The following is a 24,935-nucleotide window of genomic DNA, read 5'->3' as shown; positions in this document are numbered from 1 at the left end:
TGCCACTGGGTTTGATTCCCAGAAAGGAGAGGGAAGGTGTCTTTTTACATACAAAGTTCCATTAATTATGGTGGGTCCCTCTAGGAACTATTCAGCCCTGGAGGAAAATTTTTAGATTTATGGTTTAAGCTTGTTTCATTTTCCTTGTGTGTTACAGTGATTTGGTGTAACCCAACACAATTTCTTTCATAAGATTTCTCAAAGGTGCCAAATGAAGATAATCCTTTTATTATCTTAGAAAAGACTAAAGAATTCCTTCAAGGAAGACAAGAAGTCATTTGGTGATAAATTTTCTATTTTTCAGCATAGTTTGAGTTCAGGACTAACAGTAGGGGCAGGTGTGTGTCCCCTCTTTCGGTGATGGAAATAATTTTTTTATTTCTAGCCAACTTCCAAAAGCTTGTGATCTATGGGAGCAGATTCTGCAGAGCCACCCCACTGATCTGCTAGCCCTCAAATTTTCCCATGACACTTATTTCTACCTGGGATATCAACGCCAGATGCGAGATTCTGTTGCCCGTGTTTATCCTTTCTGGACACGTGATGTTCCACTGAGCAGGTGAGTCATGCTTCACTTGGAAATTGCTCTTTACCTGGTGTGCAAGGACTATGTGGTTTTTAAAAGTTCAGGATCTTTTGGAAACAAGACATGTAGACAAAAATCAAGAGTCTAGAAATTATTCAAACTTGACCACGCATAGAACATGTATCCCTCTTGACACTGTTGGTGAGGGATTTTTCTTAAGTGAGCTGTGTCTCACTACTAACAAATATAGCACTTGGTGTGTAACACATAGGATAAAATCATGTCCTCACCCAGGGCAGTGGCAAAATTTCTTCATTTCTTCCAAAAAAATACTATTCATCTTGATCCACTAAATAAATCAGGTGCACATAACATCCCTATTTTTTTATTTTTTTGGCTTAATGAGGATGATTTACAATCAGTTTTAAAGGGCCACTTCATGTAAAAGTACCCTCCTGTGGTTTTGTGGGCACTGGGGAAAATGTAGAAGATTGCCTTTGAGATGCTCAGATAGCTTTGGTGATAGCAGTGTCTCACTTCTAGTCTTTTAATTCTGCATCTTACAACTGTTTTGGAGATCAGCAGCTGGTTCTGTGTAGCTGGTGATTCCATCTCATCCAGAGATGGAAATGTCCATTCTGATGTGCATGTTGTCACTGTTTGCCATACTGGTGTCTCAGGGTCACTCATTTCCTCTGAGAATTAGCTTGGTAGTTCTGTATCCTGTGAGCTTGAACCTTGTTGTAAATTGCTCTGCAAGGACTTTTTGAGTTAAATGCTCTTTCTAATGTGTTTTTTTCAGTCCTGGACTAAGCCTTGTTATAAATGGATGATGTGTTCTTTTTCCCCCTTCTGTTAGCTATGTGAAGGGCTACTACTCTTTTGGACTCGTGGAAACAAACCTTTTTGACCGTGCTGAGAAGGTTGCCCATGAGGTAAACTGCCTGCTATTGGTGCTGAAAGGCTTGAGAATTCTCAGACAGGGTGTTGGTTCCTGCCAGTTGTTAGTCAAAGCAGCAAAGAGATACAGCTCAGCATGGAAATGCTCACAGATCTTTGTGAGACTTGTTGATAACTCTTTTCACATCTCTGCCCCACCAAGGCGGTTTCACTGGACTGCATTGCCCTCACTTGCCTATGAGCATGCCCTGTCAGATGGGGTCAGAACACCCCTATAAAATCCATATATCAGCCCACCTGCTGCTTCCCACACGTATAATTGGCTGTTTGCTCCTATTAAAGAATGTTGGATTATTTTGACGCAGTCTGCTCTCAACAATCAGTCCTGTTTGGCTTCCTGCTCCCTTTTTGTCCCCTAGATGCTTGTTCCTGGATTATTGAACAATTAGCTGTAACAATGTTCCTGGGGATCAGGATCAGCCAGCCTGTTTCCTTTCTGTGAAGATAGTAATTACACTTGACTTTCTCCAGTCCTCAGGATTGTCCCTGTCCTCCAGGAGTCTCAGACACAATTAATCTCTAATGGGTGTTCTTGGCAAAACTTCTGTTACATCAAATTGCTGAAAGTGAAAATAGAGACTAAACCCTAAAACTTAGCCTTTACTAACATGCCAAAAGCCTAATGGGAGTTGTTGGGCCAAGGAAGAGGAATTGGCTGAATACTCATAGCTGGCCATTTTTTGGAAAAGAAGTAGTTATCTGCAAGGCACTATATGATGGAATATATTGTGCCTGTGCCTGCAGTTCTTTCATTGATGCATGTCTGTGAAATAGATGTCATTTCACAGTCATCATCAAAGCCTGTGTTTTAAAGTGTTTTGCAGGTGTTCATCTCCCTGCAGCAGAAGTTGGGAAGTGAAGTCAGCCAAGAAACATTCTCTTCCTTTTCTGTCCAAATCAGACTTCTGGGCTGTGGTTAGTTGGAGTGGTACAAAGATGTACTTAACATGCAGCAAGTAAAAAGTAGTCTCTTGTTTCTAGATAAGCAGTGATAAATGTCTGCATTTGCAAGTTTGTAAGGCTCATCGTGTTTTCCTGTTTTTCACTCACAGGCTTTGGCTATAAATCAGACAGATGCATGGTCTGTCCATACCATAGCTCATGTAAATGAAATGAAAGCTGAGGTGGAGAAAGGCTTAAAATTCATGAAGGAAACAGAAAAGAACTGGAAGGTAAATGTTTTTGTGGCATCTCTGAAGAAGCTATTTTTAGGTTTTCTTTAATTCCTGTAGCCAAGTTCTTGAGTCCTCTGCCTGCAGTTCCTCCCTATCTGCAGACCTGTTACAATCAATGCAGAGTTTGCATATTAGAGGAAAACCTACTCTGAGGTGCTGCTACTCTCCATGCAGCTTTTAAGCAAGAGGCAGGAAGAAGTGGCATGTTATGAGGCACATGACTGTCCCTATTTGTGATCTGTTGTGTGGTTATAAAAGTAAAGTGACCACTGATTCTTTCACAAGCTTTTGACTTAGGCTGATGTATGCACAGATAGTCAGTTGAAGGACCTGGCTAAATCTCCTCATGAGACCTAAGGTGAAATGGAAAATGGCACACTCAAATCAACTGTTTCAAAACACTGAAATACTTGTTTGCTTCTGGATGGGGAGGGGATTTTAAGAACAAAGAAAAGAGAAATTATGCTCTTACATATTTTCTAATGTACTAATTACTTTTTAGTGTGTCAGTTACCTTATATATCCAACATGTTTGATACCATCTTTCAGAGTATTGGACAGGTTAATTAGTCTGTTATGTGGTCCTTTTTTGTGAATCAAGTTTTATTTTGTGTTTGATAGCATGTACCCAGTGATTAGTTGTTACATTCAGAGCTGAGAGCTGTGAGGTTTGCCTTTGCTAGAACCCACAAGAGTCTATTTTAGAGTCATCTGAGCTGACTGTCCCACCTCACACCAAGAGCAGGACTGTGTAGTGAGACTAGAAAGGCTGCTTTTATGCTTGTTTGATTTTTTAAGTTTAGCATTCAGATACTGGGCTTGGAAGTGCAGACAGAAAACTCTTGCTTGAAGTTCACACCTGTCACTTCCCAGAAAGTATTTTGTCTTATAATATGTTAGTTTTAATGAAACTGTGATTGACAGTTTGGGTGATACCTTAAAAACCCCAGTCAGTGATTTTTGGATCCATTTTTTTTTAACTCTTGGTTCTTAAAATAGTTGCATGTCTCTGTGATTCATACTCTTTTATCCAAATACAATCAAGTGCAAGCCCACTTCTGTCTAGCAGTTTAATCTTTTTCAGAGCTCAAATTTAGCAGCAGGGAAAAGGTTTTGCTTTATTTAGTGAGGTAATTCCATAATCTTGTTTGTATGACATTTGGAATGGCAGTGTGATATTCAACTTGATATTATCAGTGTTTATGCCAAGCACATAACTGCTTCTGTTGCTTGGGTTTGGTTTGTGATTTAATATTAAACAAGAAAAGATTACCAGAATGTTTATCTTAGAAGCCCTGACATTTATTGGGAACCTTTACCTTTGTGCTTCCTGAAAGTGGTTGTTACAGTTGTCAGTATGACAATAAAGATGATTTTTCCACTTGTGAGACCATTAAGTTTAACTACAGAACCAGGAGAGAGTGGGAGGAGAGGGGTGAACCTTTCTGATACTTTAATTTTCACCAAAGGATTATGGAACTACATTGGTCTGTTTTTGATGCGTTCACAAAAATGAACTGCAATTGCCTTGAAGTGCAGACTAGGGAAGGGGATTGGAAGTTCTGGTGCCAGCTGGAAAGGACAGTGTGAAATTGGTGCAGTTCAGCAAAAGTTCATCTCACCTGATGAGCTGCCAATGTGTTTGGCATCTCTTGCAGCTTCTGTAGCCTGTTGTAAAACTTGTTTAAAAAGTGATTCCTCTTTGTCTGAGGTAGGTTCTAGATGGCTGGGATGAATGGCCCTCAAAAGCCTCCATATCCTCCTCTCTCCACTATCTGGCCAGGTTACTTCAGACAGACAAGATGCCTAAATTTTAGATGAGACAAATCTTACTCTTCTTAGAGATGTGGATTAAATTTCTTTTTTAAAAAGGCTGCTGAAGAAAGATGAATTCTGAGGCATCCAAGTGAAACTCTTAGCTGAAAAATGATGCGGGGGGAACCTTGGGTTTGGGGCGTTGCCCTGAATAGCTACAAATGTACCAAATGAGAAGGTGTCCTGGCAGCTGATTTAAATTTCTTGTCTCTTTAGTGTGTCCTGAAGTACTCAGTTTTGCTGAAGGAGGAAACAGAAATCTAACTAGATAGCTTGAAAAGGGGAGTCATTTTTGTAAATAATTTTTTTTTCTCTCCAGAGCAGTGATATGCTTGCTTGCCATAATTACTGGCACTGGGCTTTATACTACATTGAAAAGGTATGAGATATTTTCATACATGTGCTTTATGGTCTAGATAAGTTATCTAAAGCTCTTTAAAAGGCAGAACTAACATTTACTTGGGGGGGTCAGCTATTTAAAGGGATGTTTTTATAAAATAGCACAATTCTATATTTACAAAGTGGCATAGTCCTTTATTGTTGTTATTTTGAGAATTTTAATTGCATTGATCATCTTTCTAAGAATGTTGAAATATTGCTTTGAGATTATTGCATGTTTGAAGATCCAATAGTCTCACTAATTACATTTAGCACAGTTATTTGATACCAAGATGAACGTAGATCTCTAATTTTGAGACAAAAATTAACAAAATTCTTAGCAAATTCAGTACTCATTTTCTGGCCCAAAAATTTGCTGACTATAAAAAAAGGAGACCATAAACTCTAAATTGGGTTGCCAATGCTATTAATTATTGTTACTAATTCTTACTATTGAAAGCCTTTAAAAATGGTTGAAATTTTACCCAACCTGTCAGAATTTCCTTGGATTTAATGCTTAGCACTCGTGGGGCTCAGCTTAATAGGGAGATAAATGTGGCATCCTTGAGAAGGCAGCATCCTTTGGCCAGAAGGCAGAGGAACACAGAAGGAACACAATTCTCAACAGGAGTCCAATAGTTTTTTTATTTTGTCACTTCCTATCTACATAACTTTTTTGAAGGCTGCTTAAAGCCGTTTTTTTCCCATCTCTTTGCATACACCATGGGATGCACTAATTTTTGCAAATAGCTCTGAAAGGAACATTAGAATGAGAGGCAATACTTCTGTGTTTCTCCTTCTTGCTCAACTTGTGCCAGTATTGGTACTTATTCTTAGATGGAACCTCAACATACTGATCATTTATGCCTGTTAAATCCAGGTTTTTCTGCTTTGAATACCTCAAGGTTTCTTTGGCTTGGTTTGTTTTGATCAGGCAGTCCTGAAGAGCTGTTATGATGTCTGTTAATGTGTTTGTCTCTGGTTGCTGTGTTTGCACATTAACCACACAGTCCTCTTTTGCTTTTCCAGGGGGAATATGAAGCTGCTTTGACAATTTATGACAAGCATGTGAGTAGGGGCCTTTTTATCTTTACTGAGATCATACAAGATCATGATGTGTGCTTTCTTCCTTCTGTGTGACATTGAAACCTATCACAGTGCATGATCTGTGTATAAATATTGTTCACATCTGTTACCACAGTCTTTTAGGGAAACAACTTCTCAGCAGTTCTGGGGAAAATGCCCCAAGGATTGAGTGTTACATAGTTTGAGTGCTTGAAAGAGCTGCAGTAGTACTGATTTCCATTCTGTCCATGTTTCTTATTCATACCTTTCAAAGGTAAATTAGTCAAAGAACCTCTACAAAGAACTGGTTTTGCATGTGAGGTACAAAGTAAACTGGATTTCAAAACAATGTTTGTAAATAAGCAGTATCAATTTAGATAACGTAGCACATCTTTGTAAGGATTGTAAAAATACTGCAAGCATTAGGAAAGCTGCTGGGCAGATTTCTATCTGCTAACATTGATCCAGTGAAGTAATATTTGTGGCAGAATTTTGGAAAAGATAAAATACTGTGGTGGCTCCCTATATTTACTGAGAAAACACATGTAAATCATATAAATTTCTGTCATTGCAAATTCCTTTATTCAAGGAAAAATGCAATTAGAACTATTACAAAACAAGTAATTTTGAATTAATAGAAGGATAAAATTAATTTAGTACTGTGAAAATAAGTTTGATAATCTGAAGAAGATTTCACTAGTGCATCACTTGGCCAGCCTATGAGTACTTGTGATTACAGATTGCTCCCGTGTGCCTGGCAAGTGGAAGCATCCTGGATATAGTTGATAACTGTTCGATGCTGTACAGGCTTCATCTGGAAGGTAGGATATCCTCTGGCCATTCTGTTTTATAACTTCTTCTTTTTCCTTTCCCCTGCCTTTCATGTTGGAGAAGTATTTCCATATAATTGAAGCAAGCTCGATCAGTGTTGCAGAAAAAAACTTGAGAAAAGCATCAGTTTGAAGTTCCTAATGTCCATAAGCTTTATTCTTCCCAAAAGTTTCAATTTTCCATGCCAGTGTGGCATAGCAGTCAGCTCCAGCTAGCATAGGTCACATACTTCTTCTCTGACAACTTCACTTCTATTGTTCCTGGAGGTCTGAGGCTGAGCAAACAAGTGCATATGCCTCTAAAAACCCATAGCACTTTCTGGATGTAAATTTCCAGTCACATCCTTTTTTTTTTTTGTTTTGATCCTGATTGAAATAGTATGGGTGTATCATCCTCTGGCTTTTGTACTCCCCTAACTCAGTGGCATTTCCCCTTTTAAGTCAGTGTTTATACACCGGGGTTCATGGCAGGGGACATGATGGGCAGACAGTATTTCACACTGTTCTGCTAAAACACTAATGATGTATTGGGGTTTTATTGGGTTTTATTAAATCCATCTTCTCACCCTGTCTTGTGATTCCTACAGATGGCTCATGGTGACAGCACCTCCAAAACATTATGAGCAATCTCATAACAAAGCCAGAAGCTCACACAATGCAGGCTAAAATAATGCCTTTAAACTCCTGACAGTCAAGGAACTCTTGGCCCACATAAGGCAGGCTGCAGCTGAGCATTATTGCTGCATACATTTTGCTCCATCAGGAAATGCTGAGTTCAGTGGGAATGCATTTTATGCTGAGTGGCTGGCAGTAATTGCAAAGTTGTACCTTCTCATGTGGCAAGGTTATTGAGAGAAGTGTTTTTTACTCTTAGGTGTAAAGCTTGGGAACAGGTGGAATGATCTGCTAGGGGTTACAAAGAAGCACACCAAGGATCACATTCTTCTGTTCAATGATGTGCACTACTTGATGTCTTTCCTTGGAGCCAAAGACCACAAAACTACTGAGGAGCTTTTAACAACTCTGCAGGAACTTGCCAGGTAAGCGATGGAATTCCTGCACTGGGTTCAGTGGACAGCCCTCTGAACTTCAGGGCAGTGATGCAGTGATGTCTCTGGCTTGCTGAATAATCAACATGCTGCTCCCTGCCTCAGCATGTCACTGGGACACATCTGGTTTAAGCAGGGCAACATCCAGCTAGGAGATCCAAACTATTGTCTATTTATTGAGTTAAGGTCTAGAGAGGTTCCTCATGTTGTTGAGCAGAAATCTTTTGTGTTTGAGGTCGTGGACACCACGTGAGCAGTTGCTGTCTGTTCCTTTTAGTGAGGTCACACTGCTGTGTTACAGACAAGGAGTAAAGTGTATTAATAAGAACATTCTACAGGATATGTCAGCTGGCTGTGGTGGATGTTTTCTGCTCTAGTTTAAAAGGTTAATAACAGAACATTAGTTGGTAGTGATATTCTAATGGCTACTCTTTGATGTGTTGTTAAGTCCTCCTGCAGGAAATAAGGCTTCAAGTACTACTAAAATAATAATCTAGAATATTTCACTTTCAAATTAAGTTTTTGAAAAGGTTGAATATTTAAGTACTACATCCAAATGGTGAAGGTTTTGTGTTCCCTTAGGTATTAAATGACTGTGAATTGCCTTGTTTATTGTTTTTAGGGGTTGATATATAGATGCTTTAAATTCAATTTCTTCCCCTACTACACCCTTTTTTCCTCTGTTTAAGCATCTGTTGCTTCCTTTGCCTTGGAAAAGAAGGAAGGAAGGAGAACCTGAAATTGTCACTAGTTGTTCCTGACTATATGTAGTTTTGAGGAATACTATAATTTTTAAGAATACTTATCAAAACAAATAACTTTCAAAGCAAGCCTGTCTCATTTAACTAAAGTAGAAAACAGCAAATATCTATTGTTATTTGTTCTATTATTTATATAAATATGTCAGGATATATAAAGTATAGAAAACTGTCCACCAGAGGCTTTAATGAACATGTGTTCATATATGTTATTTCTTCTTTCGCGCAGTGCTTCCTTTCACTTAATTTCAGCCTTAATAATACAATACATGTGTACATTTTTAGCTGTAATTTGAAAATTATCAAGCTTCATTTCATTATTTGAGAAAGCAGGCTGTGAGCTGAGGGGACTATATTAATGATTGGATTAATTTACGTCTATCACAAATATGTAATATATAAATGATACCCCAGAGGCGTTTTGTATGTGTTAAGAAAGCAGTTTTACAACCTGGGCACAAACATCTGGCATTGCACCAGTATTTTTGCCTGGCCTTAGCCATGGAAAGTTGCTGGGAATTTGTCGGGTGTCCCATGGCGCTCTCTGGTGGTTGGTGTCACAGGCTACTTTCCGTGGAAATGCTGGACAAGACGTGGAAATGAGGAATTGTTCCATCATTTTCATCACTGGCTGTCTCAAGCTGCTTCAAATGAACATCTATTGTGCACTTTTATCTTTCTAGGATGCCACAGTTTGTTTAAGGAATGATAAGCACATAGGGCAGGGTTGCCTACTGGATAATGAAGGCTGGCCCAGGGAAAGAAAAGGAAGTTTTGTAAGGCTGACTTGAGAAGGAGCTGGCTTGCAAGGTCATGACTGGGAGCTGTGTGCAAGGACTGGTGGCCACATGTGGCCAGACAAAGGACTAGCAGTAGGATGTTCTGGTGGGGTCAGCACAAGAGAAACTGCAGTTTCCTTACTCTCCTAGCCCAAACTGTTCATTGCAGAGCTAGGAGGGGTTGGGCTTGTGCCTTTTGTGGGTATATTCAGGAGGATAAAAACTGATTGCTGGATGAGTAACAAAAAGGTGAAAATAGCATAACTACACTGAAAGATATGACCTAAGTCAAGTACCTGAAACACCAGGCTTTGTACAGACAAAAAAAAAAAACCTGTCTGCAGGCAGGGGCAGACTAACATTGGAATATGGCTATTTATGCTTGTTAACCACTTTTTCATTCTACAGAGCACCTTGTGAAGACCACCAGCTTTCCCTGGCTCCTCGTTTGGGGCTGCCACTGTGCCAGGCTTTTGTAGAGTTTGAAAATGGGAATTGTGACAAAGCTGTCGACCTGCTCTACCCAATCCGTTATGAACTAGTCCAAGTGGGAGGCAGTGATGCTCAGGTAAAGGAGATCCAGAAAAGACTTTTTGATGTGACTCAATCCCCTCTCAGTGGCCACCATGAAGCACTTACCTCATCAACAGCACTTCAGTGTTAGACAATGAAAAGCTGAACTCTGCTTGTGACTGAATCCTGTTTGCAAACACTTCCTAGCAGGGTTAGCTATTTATTTTTAATGTTGATTTGTTTCCTTCCTGTGAATTTAATAGCTTGGTAACCAAGACATTGTAACCAGCAATACGTTAAAAATTACTTACTAGTTTGTATTTTGCTGACTTTTTTTTCCAGAGAGATGTTTTCAGCCTGTTGTTGATTCATGCTGCTTTAAATTCTAAATCAAAGGCCAAACGAAACCTTGCAAGGTGAGTATTTCCCCTGATAAATACTTGTAGAAGTAACACTGTTGCTAAAAGTAAGGAGTAATGAATATACTCTAAAAGTAAGAAGTAATGAATATATTCAAACCAATAAATTTAAGACTAAAATTATATGCAAGCATTTGTGTTAAATGTAGCAACACTTAACCAGGATAAAAAGTACAACAGCTTCCAATTCCAAAGGTCCACTCTTTCAGCCTGGATGGATGATCTGTGTATATTCAAGGGTAGTTGATTTTCAAATGGTTCTGGATTTTCAAATGGTTCTGTCTTTAACTATAGCCTGTTGACCACGTGTGTTATGGACTGCTAAGCTTCTGTGAACTGCTGCAACTCCAGTCAGTGCCACTGCTGACATCTGCTTTGCTGGGGGCTCAGAGGTGTGCTCTGCCACCTGGGCTTGCCCCTCAGCACGGAGCACAGCCTGTCTGGCAGAACAGTCCATGTTTGTCACCCACTGCTCACCCTCCTACCTCTCCTTTCACAGGTGTCTCCTGCATGAACGTGATCTGCTGAGACCCAAGGCACCAATGACCGAGCGACTGATCAGGAAGGCAGCAGCTGTGCACTCCATGGCATAGGGCTTTCCTCCAGCTTCAGCTGGAAGAGCCAGGAGCTTTCCACAAAGCCTGGGTGCAGGGAGTGCAGGGGTGCTGTGAAGGAATTTAAGGAGGTACTCAAGGTTAAAAAGATCTGAGAATTATTTCCTTAAAAAAAAGACAGAGCTGTTGCATTTCTGGAGGTTGTGCTTTAGATGATTCCACAAGGAAAGAAGAAAACTTGTGATAATGCAAGCAAAACTTGCTGACAAAATTTTCTGAAGCATCCCAAAGGCACTGCTGGCCTGGTATGTTTTCCTGAACATTCCCTCTGACTCTGATTATGCACAGTGCAGTAACAGTGCCTGGATTTCAGTCCTTCTTTGGCCAAGTTTGTCACTTGGCCTACATGTGAATTTTAGCTGCTCAGGTAATTCAAAGCGAGCTTTTAAATAAAGCTAATAGGAAGATGCAGGGCCAGAGCAAATACAGGCATGAACTGAATTCCATATTGAGCTTCCAGCCCATTCAGGCAGGAGTCACAGATCTGTCTGCATTCAGGATCTCTTTCCAGGTGTACATTTTTAAACTCCCTCTCATAAAATGTTAAATTTTTCCCCCCAGTATAGCACATCAGAGCTTTCTGGCATTACTGGATAAATGAAACCAGACAAGAATAATGACTACTCTGACATGGGTTCTCCCTCAGCACTTTTAAATCTTTGAGAAAAAGGGAAGAGCCTGGATTTCAGCTGAACAGTACCATTTCTGAAGGGTTGTTGGACTAGGTCTTTGTGCTTCCCTGAGCTTTTGGATAGTCTGGCCTTACCACCATCCCACTCCAGAGAGGCTCTGCACGTTGGCAAAGTGGGGTTTAAAGCAGGGTTAAAGCACACGCTTTGGAGAGGTGAAGACCAGGGGGGAGCTTCTGCCATGGGAAGGAGGGCTCAGGGGGATGGGCACAGCTCAGTCCCAGCATGTGTGATGGGATAAACTTCAGTGCTGCAAGTCAGGCACAATGTGAGCCACAGGGAGCTCTGGTGCCTCTGGATTCCTGCAGCATCCCAGAGCTAATACACTGTCTTGCAAAAATATTCCAGAAATCCCTAATGACAGGGAAGATGGTATTTCAGACCAAAATTGAACTCATGCCTCCTCTTCTGGAATAGAAGTCCCACACTCTGCTCTGCCCAAGCTCTGGCTTTGTTTCCACAGCTCTCCTGGCCTCACAGGCTGCCCCTCCTTCCTATCTAGCTCAGGCTTTTCCCCATGTCCCACAGCAGCCTTGTCCTACAGTTTCCTTTTGACCTAAGAAAGCACTTCCATAGCTGGCCCTGCACTGCCCTTGGAGTTCCTGCATCGTGGAACAAGAGGTAGAAGTGCTTTGCTAACATTTTGCTTTACCCAATCCTACCATGATGCAGAAATAGCTTATTTTTAAAGGAAGAATAATAAAACCATGTAAGGGATTGCATTCCTTGCCTTCAGGTGTTCTGATTGATGAGCATGCTGTTCTTCAGCAGACAGCTTGTCTGCTCAGCCATGGTGGGGATGACTCACCTGGGACATATTACACTGGATTTTTACTATTATTTTTAATAAGTGCACTTCAGGCAATGACTTTAGACAGGTAACTTTTTACTCGAGGAATGTAACAAATTGTATAGGGAACAAAAGCCTGAGAAAAGCCTGGCTATGCAGGGTGTGATCAATGTAATCAATGACAGCTCTACTTTCAATAGAACATGACTGAGAATTTTGTCTGCTTTGCCTTAATAAATTCAAAGATGATCTTTGTTAAGCTTGCCAGTACATGACTTCTTTCCATGTGTGAAGCTTTTAAATGTGTTATTCAGCCTAATTTCATAGATGTGTAGCAGTGTGGACCCACTTTGTTTCCATCACAGTGGCCAGAAGCATGCAGCAGCGGAGAGCAGCAGCATCTGTGCTCGCACAGGTCACAGCCCAAGTGTGACACAGGCTCCTAGAGGTTTTCCTTGGTGCCAGTTAGAAGAGGCTGAGGTGCCATGAGGTAGGTGAACCATTGTTTCTTTCTCATCCTCCTGCATTCAGAGTATGCATTTTCCAGCTTTCCTCCCCCTTCAGCTGAGTTATCCAGACTGCAGCTCTCACCCCTAGTCCAGCCCTCTGATGGAAAAGCCAAAGCCTTGTGCACCAGAGAGCTGCATCCATCCCTGCTGCAGGGTGGGTTGGACCATGGAACAGCTCTGCAGTTCCCGTACTGCTGTGTCCTTACTCTCTGTGTGTGATGATCTGGACTGATCCTAAGCTGTCAGCATCTCACTGGCACCCTCCCCATACAGGCATGGGGCTTTCTACAGGTGCCTGATTTAGAGTCTTTAAAAGTTACTCATCTGCATATTAAAAAAAGTACACCCTTAGAACCTCTCAATATCTCACTACTTCAAGATTTAAAACCAAGAGTTCTGCCACTACCTCACTTAATTCTTTAACCTTTTTTTAGGACTTCATTAACTGCTCAGAGCAGCTGTTTAATTACATGAAATCTAACCAAACTACCCCTTTAATATTAATCACTTTAATATTAAACATCTCCTAGTTAGGAAGTTGATTTACAGAAATATTCTCTCCTTAGCAATTAGCTGAACACCTACCCTACAATGGCAGTCCAAGTGTGCAATTCCCTGATGTAGAAACACTGAAGGAAGACAGGGAATGCAGGCAGGAGCTTGTTCACTCAGCATACTTAGTCTTGCCGTGTTTATGTAAAGACAAACTGCACACTGAAAGTGCCTGAACACAGGTTTTATTTGCAAATACAGCAAGCTCAGTAATTCAGGAATTCTATAGGAAAACAAGAGAAAGAAAGATCTTTAAAAGTGTTAAAATCTTCTCCACGTGTTTTCATTTAGTTCTAAGTAATTTTAGTAAGATTTTCTGGATTTATCTCTTCCGTTCTTCTTGGGAAGAACTTGCTGTCTTTGAGTGGTTCACATATTTCTATCACAGATGCAATAACCTTAGAGGCTATTGGTTTTTCTGTAAAGCTTATCTGAAGGTAAAAATTACTGCTCCTCTGTCCTCAGTCCCACCTTCCCTCTGAACAGCTAAAACTGCCTGAATATGGCATTTTGTACAGAGGGCCTTCAGTTTGATCCACTTACAGACTCCCTGCAAAAATCCAGTAGAAATTGCAGAGGTTTCTGACCCAGGATCACCCCCAAACCAAAGAGAGGATCCTCACTTGTCAGCACCCTGCCCCATGCAAGTGGGCAGCAGAACATGCAGACAGTGCCTTGGGACAGCACTTCTACCACTGGCCTCAGGAGAACCTAACTGGTCTCTCTTGGTCCCATTCTAATCTGGAAAAACGAAAATTACTGCACAAACAGGACAGAACATCTCCATGATCCTTAAGGAATTTCTTCTGTCCTACTGTGCTACGTGGCCAGACCCACTGGAAAGCCTGGCTCATTGGGACACAGCCTTTGTGTCCTTATGCCATTAGTTGCAGCCAAACCACCAAATTTTGGTATCTGCGTACTCACATGTGGTGGCTTTCACAGTTTCAGTTGAGCTCTGCTTTTGTGTAGGTTACAGCAAGTAACTGCTCATTTCCACAAAGAATCTGATCCAACAGCTTTCTGATCCATCTGCCATTGTACAGATGAAAATTCTCGAGAACTAACAACATGGATTTAAAATATGCTTTTTCTTTTTTTGTTTATCATTTTAACTCAAAACATGTACCAGCATTAACAAGCAGTGCTTTGAAAACAAACTCAAGTCATTATTACCTACACTGAGTTCTTTATAATAATGATAGATGAGAGGATCAAGAACAGGTGAATTCTGCACTGAAAAGAATTTCTGGCTACTAAAAACCTGACTGCTTCCTTTAAAACTACTGTACTGTTAATTTTCCTTTTAACTGTTTGCAAAGAGAAGTCCTCTCTATTTTTTTAGACGATGCATTTACAATTATTTCCCCACAGCCGTCATAACATTCAATTTCCCATCCCACAACTCTGATTTTTCTGCTATGGTTATCAAAATGTCTGTGCTTCATTTAAGAGAGGAAGAGAAGAAGATAAGGCAGTCACAACACTCTGCTTTGCCAGCTCTCCTCAATGCAAAAACTGGATTAACATTCCAAAGAGCTGTATTAAAAAGAAAGAAGTCACCAAGTAGGAGAACACCTGCAATACGAAAAACAAGATGAGGGACACAAACTGCCACGTTCCTCTAAGATATAACACATTTTCTTCCCTCCTCTCTAGGCACTCTTGTTCCTGTGTCTTTCTGCTGTTTTGTTCCTGTGTCTTTCTGCTGTTTTATTCCTGTATCTTCCTGCTCTCTTATTCTCTCCTCTCTATACTCTATTATGTACTCTGGGTAAATCTGGTGTTTTTCAAAGACAACAAAAACAGCAGGATTGAACTCATCATCCACACAGCTGTCATATAACCACAGCTTGGCAGCACACTTCATTGGGGGCCGGACGAAGGCGGCGTTGCCTTTCACGTAGTCTCCAACCAGAACACGAGCCACGAACATGGAGTGTTCCTGCAGCGTGGTCTGACAGTAGTTGTGGGAATAGCAAGCATCTCTAGCAAAGTAACTTCCTAGAAAACAAGATGGAAACGTGGGTCTGAGGAGAATCTGTACAGTGGCAGCAAAATCTGAGCATCTCATGGGTTTTCAGGAGGTATCTGACTCAACTTTCAGGACTTCTCTTAGTTTACAGAGTATCACCAAAATTTTTGCAAGAGAGGGGACTGCACTATGTCATTTCTATTCACTATTTGCTATTTCAGGAGTAATCTTCCAAAGCTTTACCAATAAGCACACTACAGGTCTGTGTGTTGTGTTGAGGGACAGATAAGAAAACATGAGGACCTTCCAAGATCACAATGAGGGTGTACACGCCCCTCTGCTCCCTGCCATACAAACCAATTTGTAAGTTCAAATTATGGTCTCAGACATCAGAAAATGCCACCTACAGCAAATCCCAAATCACTAATGCTCTTAACACCTTGTGAGAAGACTTACCCCCAACCCAAAGCAAATCCTGGTCCTTCAGAAGGATCATAATACCAATTCTTGTCTTTTTTTTTCTCCTTCTACAGTTAAAGACTTCAGAACCTTTGACTGCTCCACTATCAGGGGAGTCTCAGCAGACATCTCACTTTCTACATACCCTTCCCATATTTAGTTCCATTGCTTCCACAAATTCTCCAGTCAAAGTTCTGACTGCAGATCGTTTCCATGAAGGTGACGTCAGCTCCATGGAACAGGCGTTTTTCCTGGACTTCCTTTCCTCCATTTTCCCTTTTCATCTTTTCTTTTTGCCTGATAAAAATGAAGGGGAGGAGAATGTGAACCATGGAAGAAAGTGGTTTTTTAAACAACTCTAACAACTATGTAACATCTACACAAATGTCAGCTGGATGAGGTTTCCAGCCTGCTCTACCCTCTCAGAAGATGAGACACACTAGCAGCATGACGAAAAAGATGAGATGAGCACTATTGACACAACTGCTCAGCCATGATTTTGGCTTTACTCAGGGAATTTAGGCATTTGACACTATTCCAGTTGCTACTGTGCCAACCAGTTGCTCCTCTGTAGGGCCCTACTGGTTGTGCTGTAAAGGCCCTTCCCACTCAAGGTCTCAGTGGAGTAGAGGCACCATTCACCTCAGAGGCTCTGTGCTTCCATAGTGGCTCAGAGCTGGAGGCAGCTTGTGCTCCCTGCCACAGCCCCAGCTCCTGCCCCTGAGAGGTCACTGCTGCTGAGGAGATGGGGCCAGGACACAAACCCAGCCTGCTTTGCCCACTGCTCACCTGGCTGGTTGAGGCCAGAGTCAGACTGAGCTATGAAAAGAGAAATCACAACAAAAGGCTCAACTCGTATTTCCCATCATTATTCCTCAGCATCCAGACACCTCTCAGTTTTTCAGAAGCTGCTGAAGTGGACATGACAGTAATATTCTACAGAGAATCATCAGCCACAAATTTAGCAGAGCCAGGGGGAGGGGAGAATCCTTCCAACTTGTAAATTAGTAAATGGAAAGTGAAGAGCAACAGACTGAAACTTGTTCATTGAGAGCTTGCTATGATGTGGTGAGGCCCTGGCACAGGGTGCCCAGAGAAGCTGTGGCTGCCCCATCCCTCAAAGTGTTCCAGGCCAGGTTGGACAGGGCTTGGAGCAACCTGGGATCGTGGAAGATGTCCCTGTCCATGGCAGACTGGATGAGCTTTAAAGTGTCTTCCAACCCCAATTACTCCATCATCCTCTGGACTTGGCAATGTTAAACTCTGCCTGCTTAGCCTAATTACCTCACTGGAGGAGGATAAAAAATATGCACTATTACATGCTTTGAAGTCTCTTATGTTTTGCTAGATGAAAAGGTTTTATGAATCAGTTTCTGGGTTCCATCATTTTGCAAGTGAAAGCATTTATTTGAGCAGTATTTTTCTACTCCATTACCATTCCATACAGTCCTTGAATACTTACTCTTGTTTTAAACTAGACAACTGTTCTAAGCAACAGCTTAATCCTACATCAAACTAACTTGAACATGTTTGAACCCCAGCTCTAATCTGCTGGTATCCAGCTTGGCCTAAGTACTTAGTGTTCAGTATCACTGATGCAGATGTTGAAAACCAGAAAGGAGCTCTGGAACTCAGAGATCATCAGGTTAAAACACAAGGATTCTTTCTCAGTGAATACTGACTTTGTTCAGCAAAAGCACCTGAAATAAATCTGACTGGAACAAAAAGGCCCAAGCAGCCTTTACTCTTTTTAGTATTTCATATACTCTAATGGATAAAGATTTGTAACAGACAGAGCACGTGTGCAGCAGGCAGTTATTGCTCCATCCCCAAGACAATCACTGTGTATTTCATATACTCTAGTGGATAAAGATTTGTAACACTGAGCATGTGCGCAGCAGGCAGTTACTGCTCCATCCCCAAGACAATCACTGTTCCACATCCCTGTAGGTATCCTCATCCCAGTTCTGCATCATCCATGTCTTTCTCTCCATGCTCCTCTCCCCCTCTTTCAAGGAGCCAGGCAAAGGGAACCTCCCCACAGAGCATGGCATTCTGTGGAAGGGCCCAGACACCAATCTCACTCCTGAAATTCTAATAACTAAATACCAGTCATGTCAAGGCACAGGTGACAACCTCCTTTCTCTCCTAGAAAGGACATACAGGACAACCTGTTCTTGGAGACTGCCTCCTCATAAGGACAGGGAAACAAGTACTAACCACTGAAACACCTTCCAGAGGGATGGATTCTGAATCCTCTGTATTTTAAGGATGCTGTAATTTTTCATAGTCTGATGAAACAGCTGCTTTATTTCATTGTATTCAGAGGTTGTGTTGCTGATCACCACTGCCTATAAAATACAAAGCAAAGCAAAAAAAGGCATGAGGCTGCAGTGAGTCTGGAACATGCAGAAGCCTTATTCCAGCAGATACACTTTCAGAAGGGCCCCCAAACTCTGCTTATGAAGGGTAATTAAATGCTTTAGGTCATGACTACGTGAATAACCAAATACCAAGGAAATCAGTCGGTCACTCCTGCTTTGCAAGGACACCTCACCTCTCTTCAGGAAGGATGTTGAAAGGTTTATCATCTCCAAGAGTTGACACCTGCAACTTTAAATCTCAATGGAACAGAAATTGCAAAAAGAAAATTTGACAGATTATTCCAGAGAGTGTTAGTTTTATATCTAAAGCTGATTAAGAACAAAAGATCTTAGATAACAGCATCATTTGTAATTAGACATTTATGGGAGCTTCAGCTATTAAAGATTAAACAAACAAAACATAGATACCCCCCTGGCATTGCAGTGTCTTACCTTTTCAAAGTTAGAACTTAGAAAGCTTCACTTTAATGTGGACTTCAGAAAAAAAACCCTCAATTTCTAAACAAATGTGACATCCAATACCTGCTTAAACAAATACATCTCCTTTCCCAAAGGAAACAAAGTCTGTTTAGCCATTATCCTTTTATTTATTTATCCATACATTTTGTGTTTAAAAATCCATTAAGAAATGCTCATTTTTCCTGCAGCAAATTTAATGCAAAACAAAATTAAAACATTACTCGAGCTCTTCTGCTTGTTTATGTCATGCATGAATTTTCCATTTTTTTCTTCAAAGTAACTCATGTCTTTTATTTTCTAGAATCAACATTTATCTCCATAAACTGCAAAAGTGTGATGCTGGCAGGCTGATGTCACCTGGCAATACTTTCCACTTTACCACAACTCAAGTCAAGTGGGAACTCAAGATTACAAAGTGAGATCCCAACATCCCATGTTCCAAAGTGTTTTAAGCAGGAAAGCTGTGGCCATCCTAAAAGGTAGCAAGGAAACTAACATCTTACCCTACCAGGTAAAAATTCCCTGTTTTAGAAAGGTGAGTTTAGAGAGAAAATAAAGTAGGATAAAACTTGGGTTTCACAGATACATTTAAGTACTTACTAATGAGGAGATCGCCCACAGAGAAGTGTTCCAAAGATTAAGAATGAAGTCAGCTGCACAAGAAAAAACTATTTCTTTGAATTTATTTAAAAGCCTTTAAAAAATTTAGTGAAATTTCCTATGGCTCAATACAGGATCATTTTCCAAAGCTTTACAGCACAGCACATAAAACAATCAGGATGTGCAAGCAGTGATTGTCTGTACAGTCTGTGGCACCACAGCCCAAGTTGTTCACCATCACCTACAGGATGAATATCATGTCACTGTATTTCAGGACTACATCTTTTATTTAGAGTCACAGAATGGTTTGGGTTGGAAGGGATCTTAGACCCCATCCAGTGCCACCCCCTGCCACACCTTCCACTATGCCAGGTTGCTTGCAGCCCCATTCAGCCTGGCCTTGGGCAGGCACTTCCAGGGATGAGGCAGGCACAGGTTCTCTGGGCAACTCTGTGCCAGGGCCTCACCAGCCTCACAGGGAAGAATTTCTTCCTAATACCCAGTCTAAACCTACTCTCTGTCAGTTTGAAGCCATCCCCCCTTGTCTTGTCACTCCAGGCCCTTGTAAATGATCAGCTCAGCACAAGGGGGGTTCAGGGGCAGGACATGTCCAGCCGTCACCACCAGCACCCCCAAATCCTTCTCCCAGGGCTGCTCCATCTGCTTATCCCCAGCCTGAATTGCCCCCAGGGGTTGTCCTGGCCCAGGTGCAGCACCAGTACTTGTTGAACCTCACTGGATTCCCATGGACCATTTCTTGAGTTTGTCCACATCCCTTTGGATGGCCCTGTCCTTCAGGTGTGTCACCTACAGTGTTCAGCTTGGTGTCATCTGCAAGTTTTTTTATACATGAACAATTCCCACTTAAACTACAAATGTACTTTTGCTCTGCTGCATCCTTCAGGGTCACGGTGGGATTCTTGGGGTGTCCTGTGCAGGGCCAGGTGTTGGACTCTATGATCCCAATGGGTCCCTTGAACTCAGCCTGTTCTATGATTCTATGATCTCTTCCTGAGGAACTGAAACCTTTCTAGGTAAAACAGAGGGTCAGCCATGATACACAAGGCCTAATCCTGTAAGAAAGGTACTTCCATTATTTTATCATATGACAACAAAGCTGTTCTCCTTTCCATGAAATCTTTGTGGGCTTGTCCTTATTTCCACAAGGATGCTTCTAGTGCTAATAAAGGATCACAGCATCACATTGCTGTTGAAGGCTTAGATATGGCATAACTGCACAACTTCAACTTTTTTCACCTTCAGGCCTGAAAAGGAAATCCCACTGAGTGTGAGCATTTGCTACACTGTTATCAGAGAGCAGAGTTCCCAAGGCAGAGAAGGAATTGCTCTGGCAGCAATTCCCACCAGTGTATGACTGCACAAGAGCAGTACTCTGTGACTCACACCCTGAGCTCTGGGGTGTTGGAAGGAGCAGGGTTGGTACTGGTGGCAGTGAGCCCACCAGAAGTGACATCTATAAAATGCACAGACACTCCTCTCATTGCATCCTGTGCCTGGTACAGTGCAGCAATCCTTGGCCTGCATGGCCAGGATTCAGCAGCACATCAGCCACACAAAGACTGACAGGAAACCACACATCCAGTGCACACTTTTCTCAGTTGTACATTAAAGAGACAATTTTAAACCCAGCAAGAAGTTTCAGGATATAATAAATTCTTTTTTTTTTCCTTTAAAACTTTTAAAAACTACTAATTCCACTTTGTGAAAACATAGACAGGAGAAAGTCACACCAACTTCCCAAACAGTGTTACTAATTTCCACTGTGCATTTTATACACTTCTTTCTACAGAACTGTTCTCAATGACTTACAGATTAAGACATAGCAATACTCAAAAAATAAGCAATGTTACCAAAGCACAGATTCCCATTTTAAGCCAAGATGACTTTCTGCCTATCTCACAGGTTCCTTTTTAAAATGGATCACTTCCAGCGCAGCAGATTTTGCCAGGATTATTTGTCAATGTCTGAAGAGAAGGTAGTTCATCGAGTTGTAGCTGTCAGCTCTTACAATGGTCACCACAAGCATGCAGAATCCCAGCCACTCCCAATATTACCTACTGCAAAAAAACAAGCTTAGGGTCCCACAGAAAGATTTAATCTAGCCCAGGCTTTCACTTTTAGTGCCAACAGGTATCATGGGCATTGTTACTTTTCCTTTCCTGTGAAAGGCACTCACAAGTTAAAGAGATATTTTCTTAGGTGCCAAACTGAGCTCCTTCTACTCACACATCCCCACATGTACAACCAAAAGATACTATGGATCTGTGCACTGCATTCCAAAGCTTCCCACATTCACCCCAGTGACTCCAGAAACACCCCAACAAATGTACTCAACTAAAATTCAAACAAGTTTTCAGAGCAAGTATGGGAAGCAATTAAGTACACACAGCTCAAAAGACCTGAACAGAACAGAGGTACCTGCCTTTCTGGCACTCTTTGGAAAAATTTGTGCTTGTAAGTTAAGATGCTGATAAGCCAAGGGAATAGCATATTCCTTTGTTACTTCCACTGGGCTCCAGATATCACAGGCAAATCTTCAAGTGGGCTGACTGCCAGATTCCCACACACTCTCATTATTATTTCATCTTTTCTTTATGAAAGTCATGACTCAACAGGAGGGTCTCTCTAGTAGTTTTGTCTGACCCTGTCTATGCAATAAATAATCAGGTGTACTTTGCTATCAAATCTTGTTAAACCACTGTCTCCTTCACTATCAAATTTTGTTAAATGGTGATTTTATATCAACATAGCACTCCTCTCTTTTAAGTGAAGTGCTTTACTCCACCCTGACACACAGCCACACACTGGTGCTCCTCAGCCCCCAGGGTATCTGTGCCAACACAACCTGGTGAGCATCACACAGGATCCTGTGACACAGTCAACAAGGAAAGCCTCTTACACTGCTCCTCAAGCAGCACTACACAAAGGGCCCCTGTAACATGAAAAAGCCTTTTTTTCTAGTCCTGCAGTACTTTCACAAACTGTGCTGCTCTTCCAGAAGGACTGCAGGACCTAGAAATCTAAAAAACACCCACACATTTTGGTCTTGGTAGACCAAATAAAGAGCTAGACTTTGGGCTGACAGGGGGTGGGTTTGTTTTGTGGAAGACATCACTGCAATGTTTTTTATTTTGCAGTTGTAGATCTTTATTTCTGCCATTTCCTGTGGCCAAGGTCTGCGCTCAGATCCATGCTGTATGTGACAGTACTGGAGGATACAGAGATTTCCTTTCCTGGATCTCCAATCCAAATTTACTCCTCCTGTCTCGAACTTGGTGAGTTTTGGGTTTGTTTTTCTTTGGAGTTTTGAGTTTTTGGTATGTAGATAAATGCCTAAAATGCATTTGAAGTTAAGGCAATTTGGGACCTGTTTCATAAGCCCTTGGGAGATCACCTAGATCTTTAGCACACCCACTCAAGAAATTGCTCCTGTCCTTTTTTAGCAGCCACAGTTACAGTTGATTCAGTTAAGCTCTGAATCTGTGCCTTTCCATCAGAATTACAAGAAGGGGGAAAAAAAATAGATACCTTGTATCCGAAGTCAGGCAGTGCAGATGCATCCCAGTGACTAGGACAGGTCTGATTTGGAATAGAAGAATCCCTTTGGCTGCTTGCAAACAGACAGAAATGAAGTGTTAGTAATTCTAGTACTGCTCCATTTGGAGCATCCCCTTTGGCCAATTCCTGTATTTAATAATTAACAAAATAAACCACAAAGAAACTGGGAAATAGCCTCAGTCTGTAGGCTGAGCTCTGCATGCTGCCACTCAACCACCACAGGCCTCTTGCACTTGCTTTTTAAAGTAACAGCTGGAGTACCTGGAGTAATGTGTACCCCCGGCAGCAGGTGAGGCACCACAACTGCAGTTTGTGATACAGTTTCTGTTCTTCAGTCCCATGGATAGGCTTTCTCCAGCAGCACTTGGGTCTTTGTACAACTACTGCCAGCACTGAGACCCATTTTGCCTTATGATTACTTCTAAAATATGAAAAAACAGCCTAAAGGGCACTTACCCTGTCTTTATCTTCTGCACATCTTCAGAAGACACGAATTTTGGTCGCCTGCAAACCTGTCTTCGAGTTTTAAAATGAATATTTGTCTGAATCATTTCTTGAGGAGAAAAAAGAGAAGGGGAAAAAAAGTCATGAATAAGTCTACAAGACAGGGTCATCTTGTCCTCATCAGTCATTCTTTAATGAAAACTGCATATTCAGTGTCAATTCTACCTGCTGAGGAGCAGTTGCACAAAGTCTGTATAAGCTTCCAGTCTTTCCTGTACCTCTGTGACCTAACCTGTGCCTATCCTGCTTGCTCCCTCAAGCCACTCAATGCTCTTTAAGCATTGCTACAGCAGCACAAAGATGCCTGACTTGTATTTTTTACCATCCACAGTGTTAACTTATTTTCCTTAAAGTTTACTATGACTTTATGTGAAGACCATGAACCTTTATATTCCTGGTCAGATGTAAGTCTGGAGAGTGTGAAGGAGTAAGAGGGGAAGGTTCCTTTTGTGAGGAATTTGCTTTGGGCCACCACTACCTCACTTCCAGTAAGTGCAACTGGTGGTGTCAGGAAAGGAAGTCATACCTTCCAAAAACTGGGAGACTTTGCAGGAGTCCATAAAGCACTGTATAGTGCTATAGTGCATAGCTGTAGATGAAAACCTTTAAAATTACTACCTTTAAAATTAAGTTCATACTGATGTTGGCCAGCCTGGAAAGGTACAATGGCACATGGATCTGCTTGATACAAATTCTCAATAATAGCAGAAGATGGTGAGGTCGCGCTGTTCCCTTCTTCCTTTGTGGGGAGAAGAGAAAAAAATAAAGAGAATGAGAAGTATTTAGTCAGGACTAAACCCTGGATAACTAGCTGGGGTAGAGGGAAAGAAAAGGCCAAGTGTAGGATGACAAGGAATCTACCCAGAACTATGGTGGCCTGGGCTGAGTACTGAATATTTGTAACATAAACACAAATACATAATTAGTAACTTTAAATTCCTGTAACAACTTGTGCTGGTTCTGGCTGGGGTAGAGTTAAATTTCTTCCCAGATGCTGGTAGTGGCTGTGCTTTGGATTTGTGCTGGAACAGTGCTGATAACAGGGGGATGTTTCAGTTATTGTTTAGTTTAGGCATGCACAGAGCCAAGGCCTTTTCTGCTCCTCTCCCACCCCACCAGTGACAGGACTGGGGGCACAAGGCCTTGGGAGGATACACATCCAGGAGAGCTGACCCCAAGTGGCCACAGGGCACCCCAGCCCATAAGGTGTCACTCCTGCATACAAAGCTGGGGAAGGAGGGAGGGAGAGACATTTGGAGTGATGGTGTTTGTCTTCCCAAGTCACTGTGAGCTGTGATGGAGCCCAGCTTTCCTGGGATGGCTGAGCACCTGCCTGTCCAAGGGAAGAGGGGAATGAATGCCTTGTTTAGCCTTGCTTGTGCACACATTTTTGCTTTAGCCTTTTTCACTTTCAGGGTCGAAAAGGAAATCCCACTGAGTGTGAGCATTTGCTACCCTGTTATCAGGGAGCAGAGTTCCCAAGGCAGAGAAGGAATCACTGCTCTGGCAGCAATTCCCAGTCTTTATCTCATGCCATGAGTTTTCTCAACTCTC

The 24,935-nt window shown here is 41.7% G+C and overlaps 2 protein-coding genes across 3 annotated transcripts in view; one reads left to right on the top strand and one right to left on the bottom strand.

Annotated features, from left to right (window-relative positions):
* The window catches only part of TTC38 (tetratricopeptide repeat domain 38), a 24,300-nt gene extending 5,654 nt beyond the window's left edge, over window positions 1–18,646 (top strand). Inside the window, exons 5-16 of one of the 2 annotated variants that reach the window (XR_008508404.1) lie at window positions 386–559; window positions 1,386–1,461; window positions 2,539–2,658; window positions 4,796–4,855; window positions 5,884–5,922; window positions 6,659–6,740; window positions 7,624–7,789; window positions 9,744–9,903; window positions 10,191–10,264; window positions 10,767–10,952; window positions 12,726–12,850; window positions 15,930–18,646. Coding sequence is in view for 1 of the 2 variants with exons in the window: in XM_036400535.1 (XP_036256428.1) it covers window positions 386–559; window positions 1,386–1,461; window positions 2,539–2,658; window positions 4,796–4,855; window positions 5,884–5,922; window positions 6,659–6,740; window positions 7,624–7,789; window positions 9,744–9,903; window positions 10,191–10,264; window positions 10,767–10,860 (1,045 nt within the window). In the remaining variant the exon portion in view is untranslated. Of the gene's footprint in view, window positions 1–385; window positions 560–1,385; window positions 1,462–2,538; window positions 2,659–4,795; window positions 4,856–5,883; window positions 5,923–6,658; window positions 6,741–7,623; window positions 7,790–9,743; window positions 9,904–10,190; window positions 10,265–10,766; window positions 12,620–12,725; window positions 12,851–15,929 lie in introns of those variants that run through there. The other variant, XM_036400535.1, reaches the window with a different exon arrangement.
* Window positions 13,591–24,935, bottom strand: part of LOC118697706 (zinc finger CCCH-type antiviral protein 1-like) — a 25,377-nt gene continuing 14,032 nt past the window's right edge. Inside the window, exons 10-15 of the mRNA XM_036400534.1 lie at window positions 24,000–24,120; window positions 23,334–23,430; window positions 22,848–22,929; window positions 18,076–18,206; window positions 16,001–16,152; window positions 13,591–15,425 (exon numbers count right to left, since the gene is read on the bottom strand). Coding sequence (XP_036256427.1) covers window positions 15,046–15,425; window positions 16,001–16,152; window positions 18,076–18,206; window positions 22,848–22,929; window positions 23,334–23,430; window positions 24,000–24,120 — 963 coding nt within the window. The 3' untranslated portion in view covers window positions 13,591–15,045. The remainder of the gene's footprint in view (window positions 15,426–16,000; window positions 16,153–18,075; window positions 18,207–22,847; window positions 22,930–23,333; window positions 23,431–23,999; window positions 24,121–24,935) is intronic.

This window comes from Molothrus ater, chromosome 5 (assembly GCF_012460135.2).
Source record: "Molothrus ater isolate BHLD 08-10-18 breed brown headed cowbird chromosome 5, BPBGC_Mater_1.1, whole genome shotgun sequence".
Classification (NCBI taxonomy): Eukaryota; Metazoa; Chordata; class Aves; order Passeriformes; family Icteridae; genus Molothrus; species Molothrus ater.
This window is presented reverse-complemented; position numbering and strand designations above follow the sequence as displayed.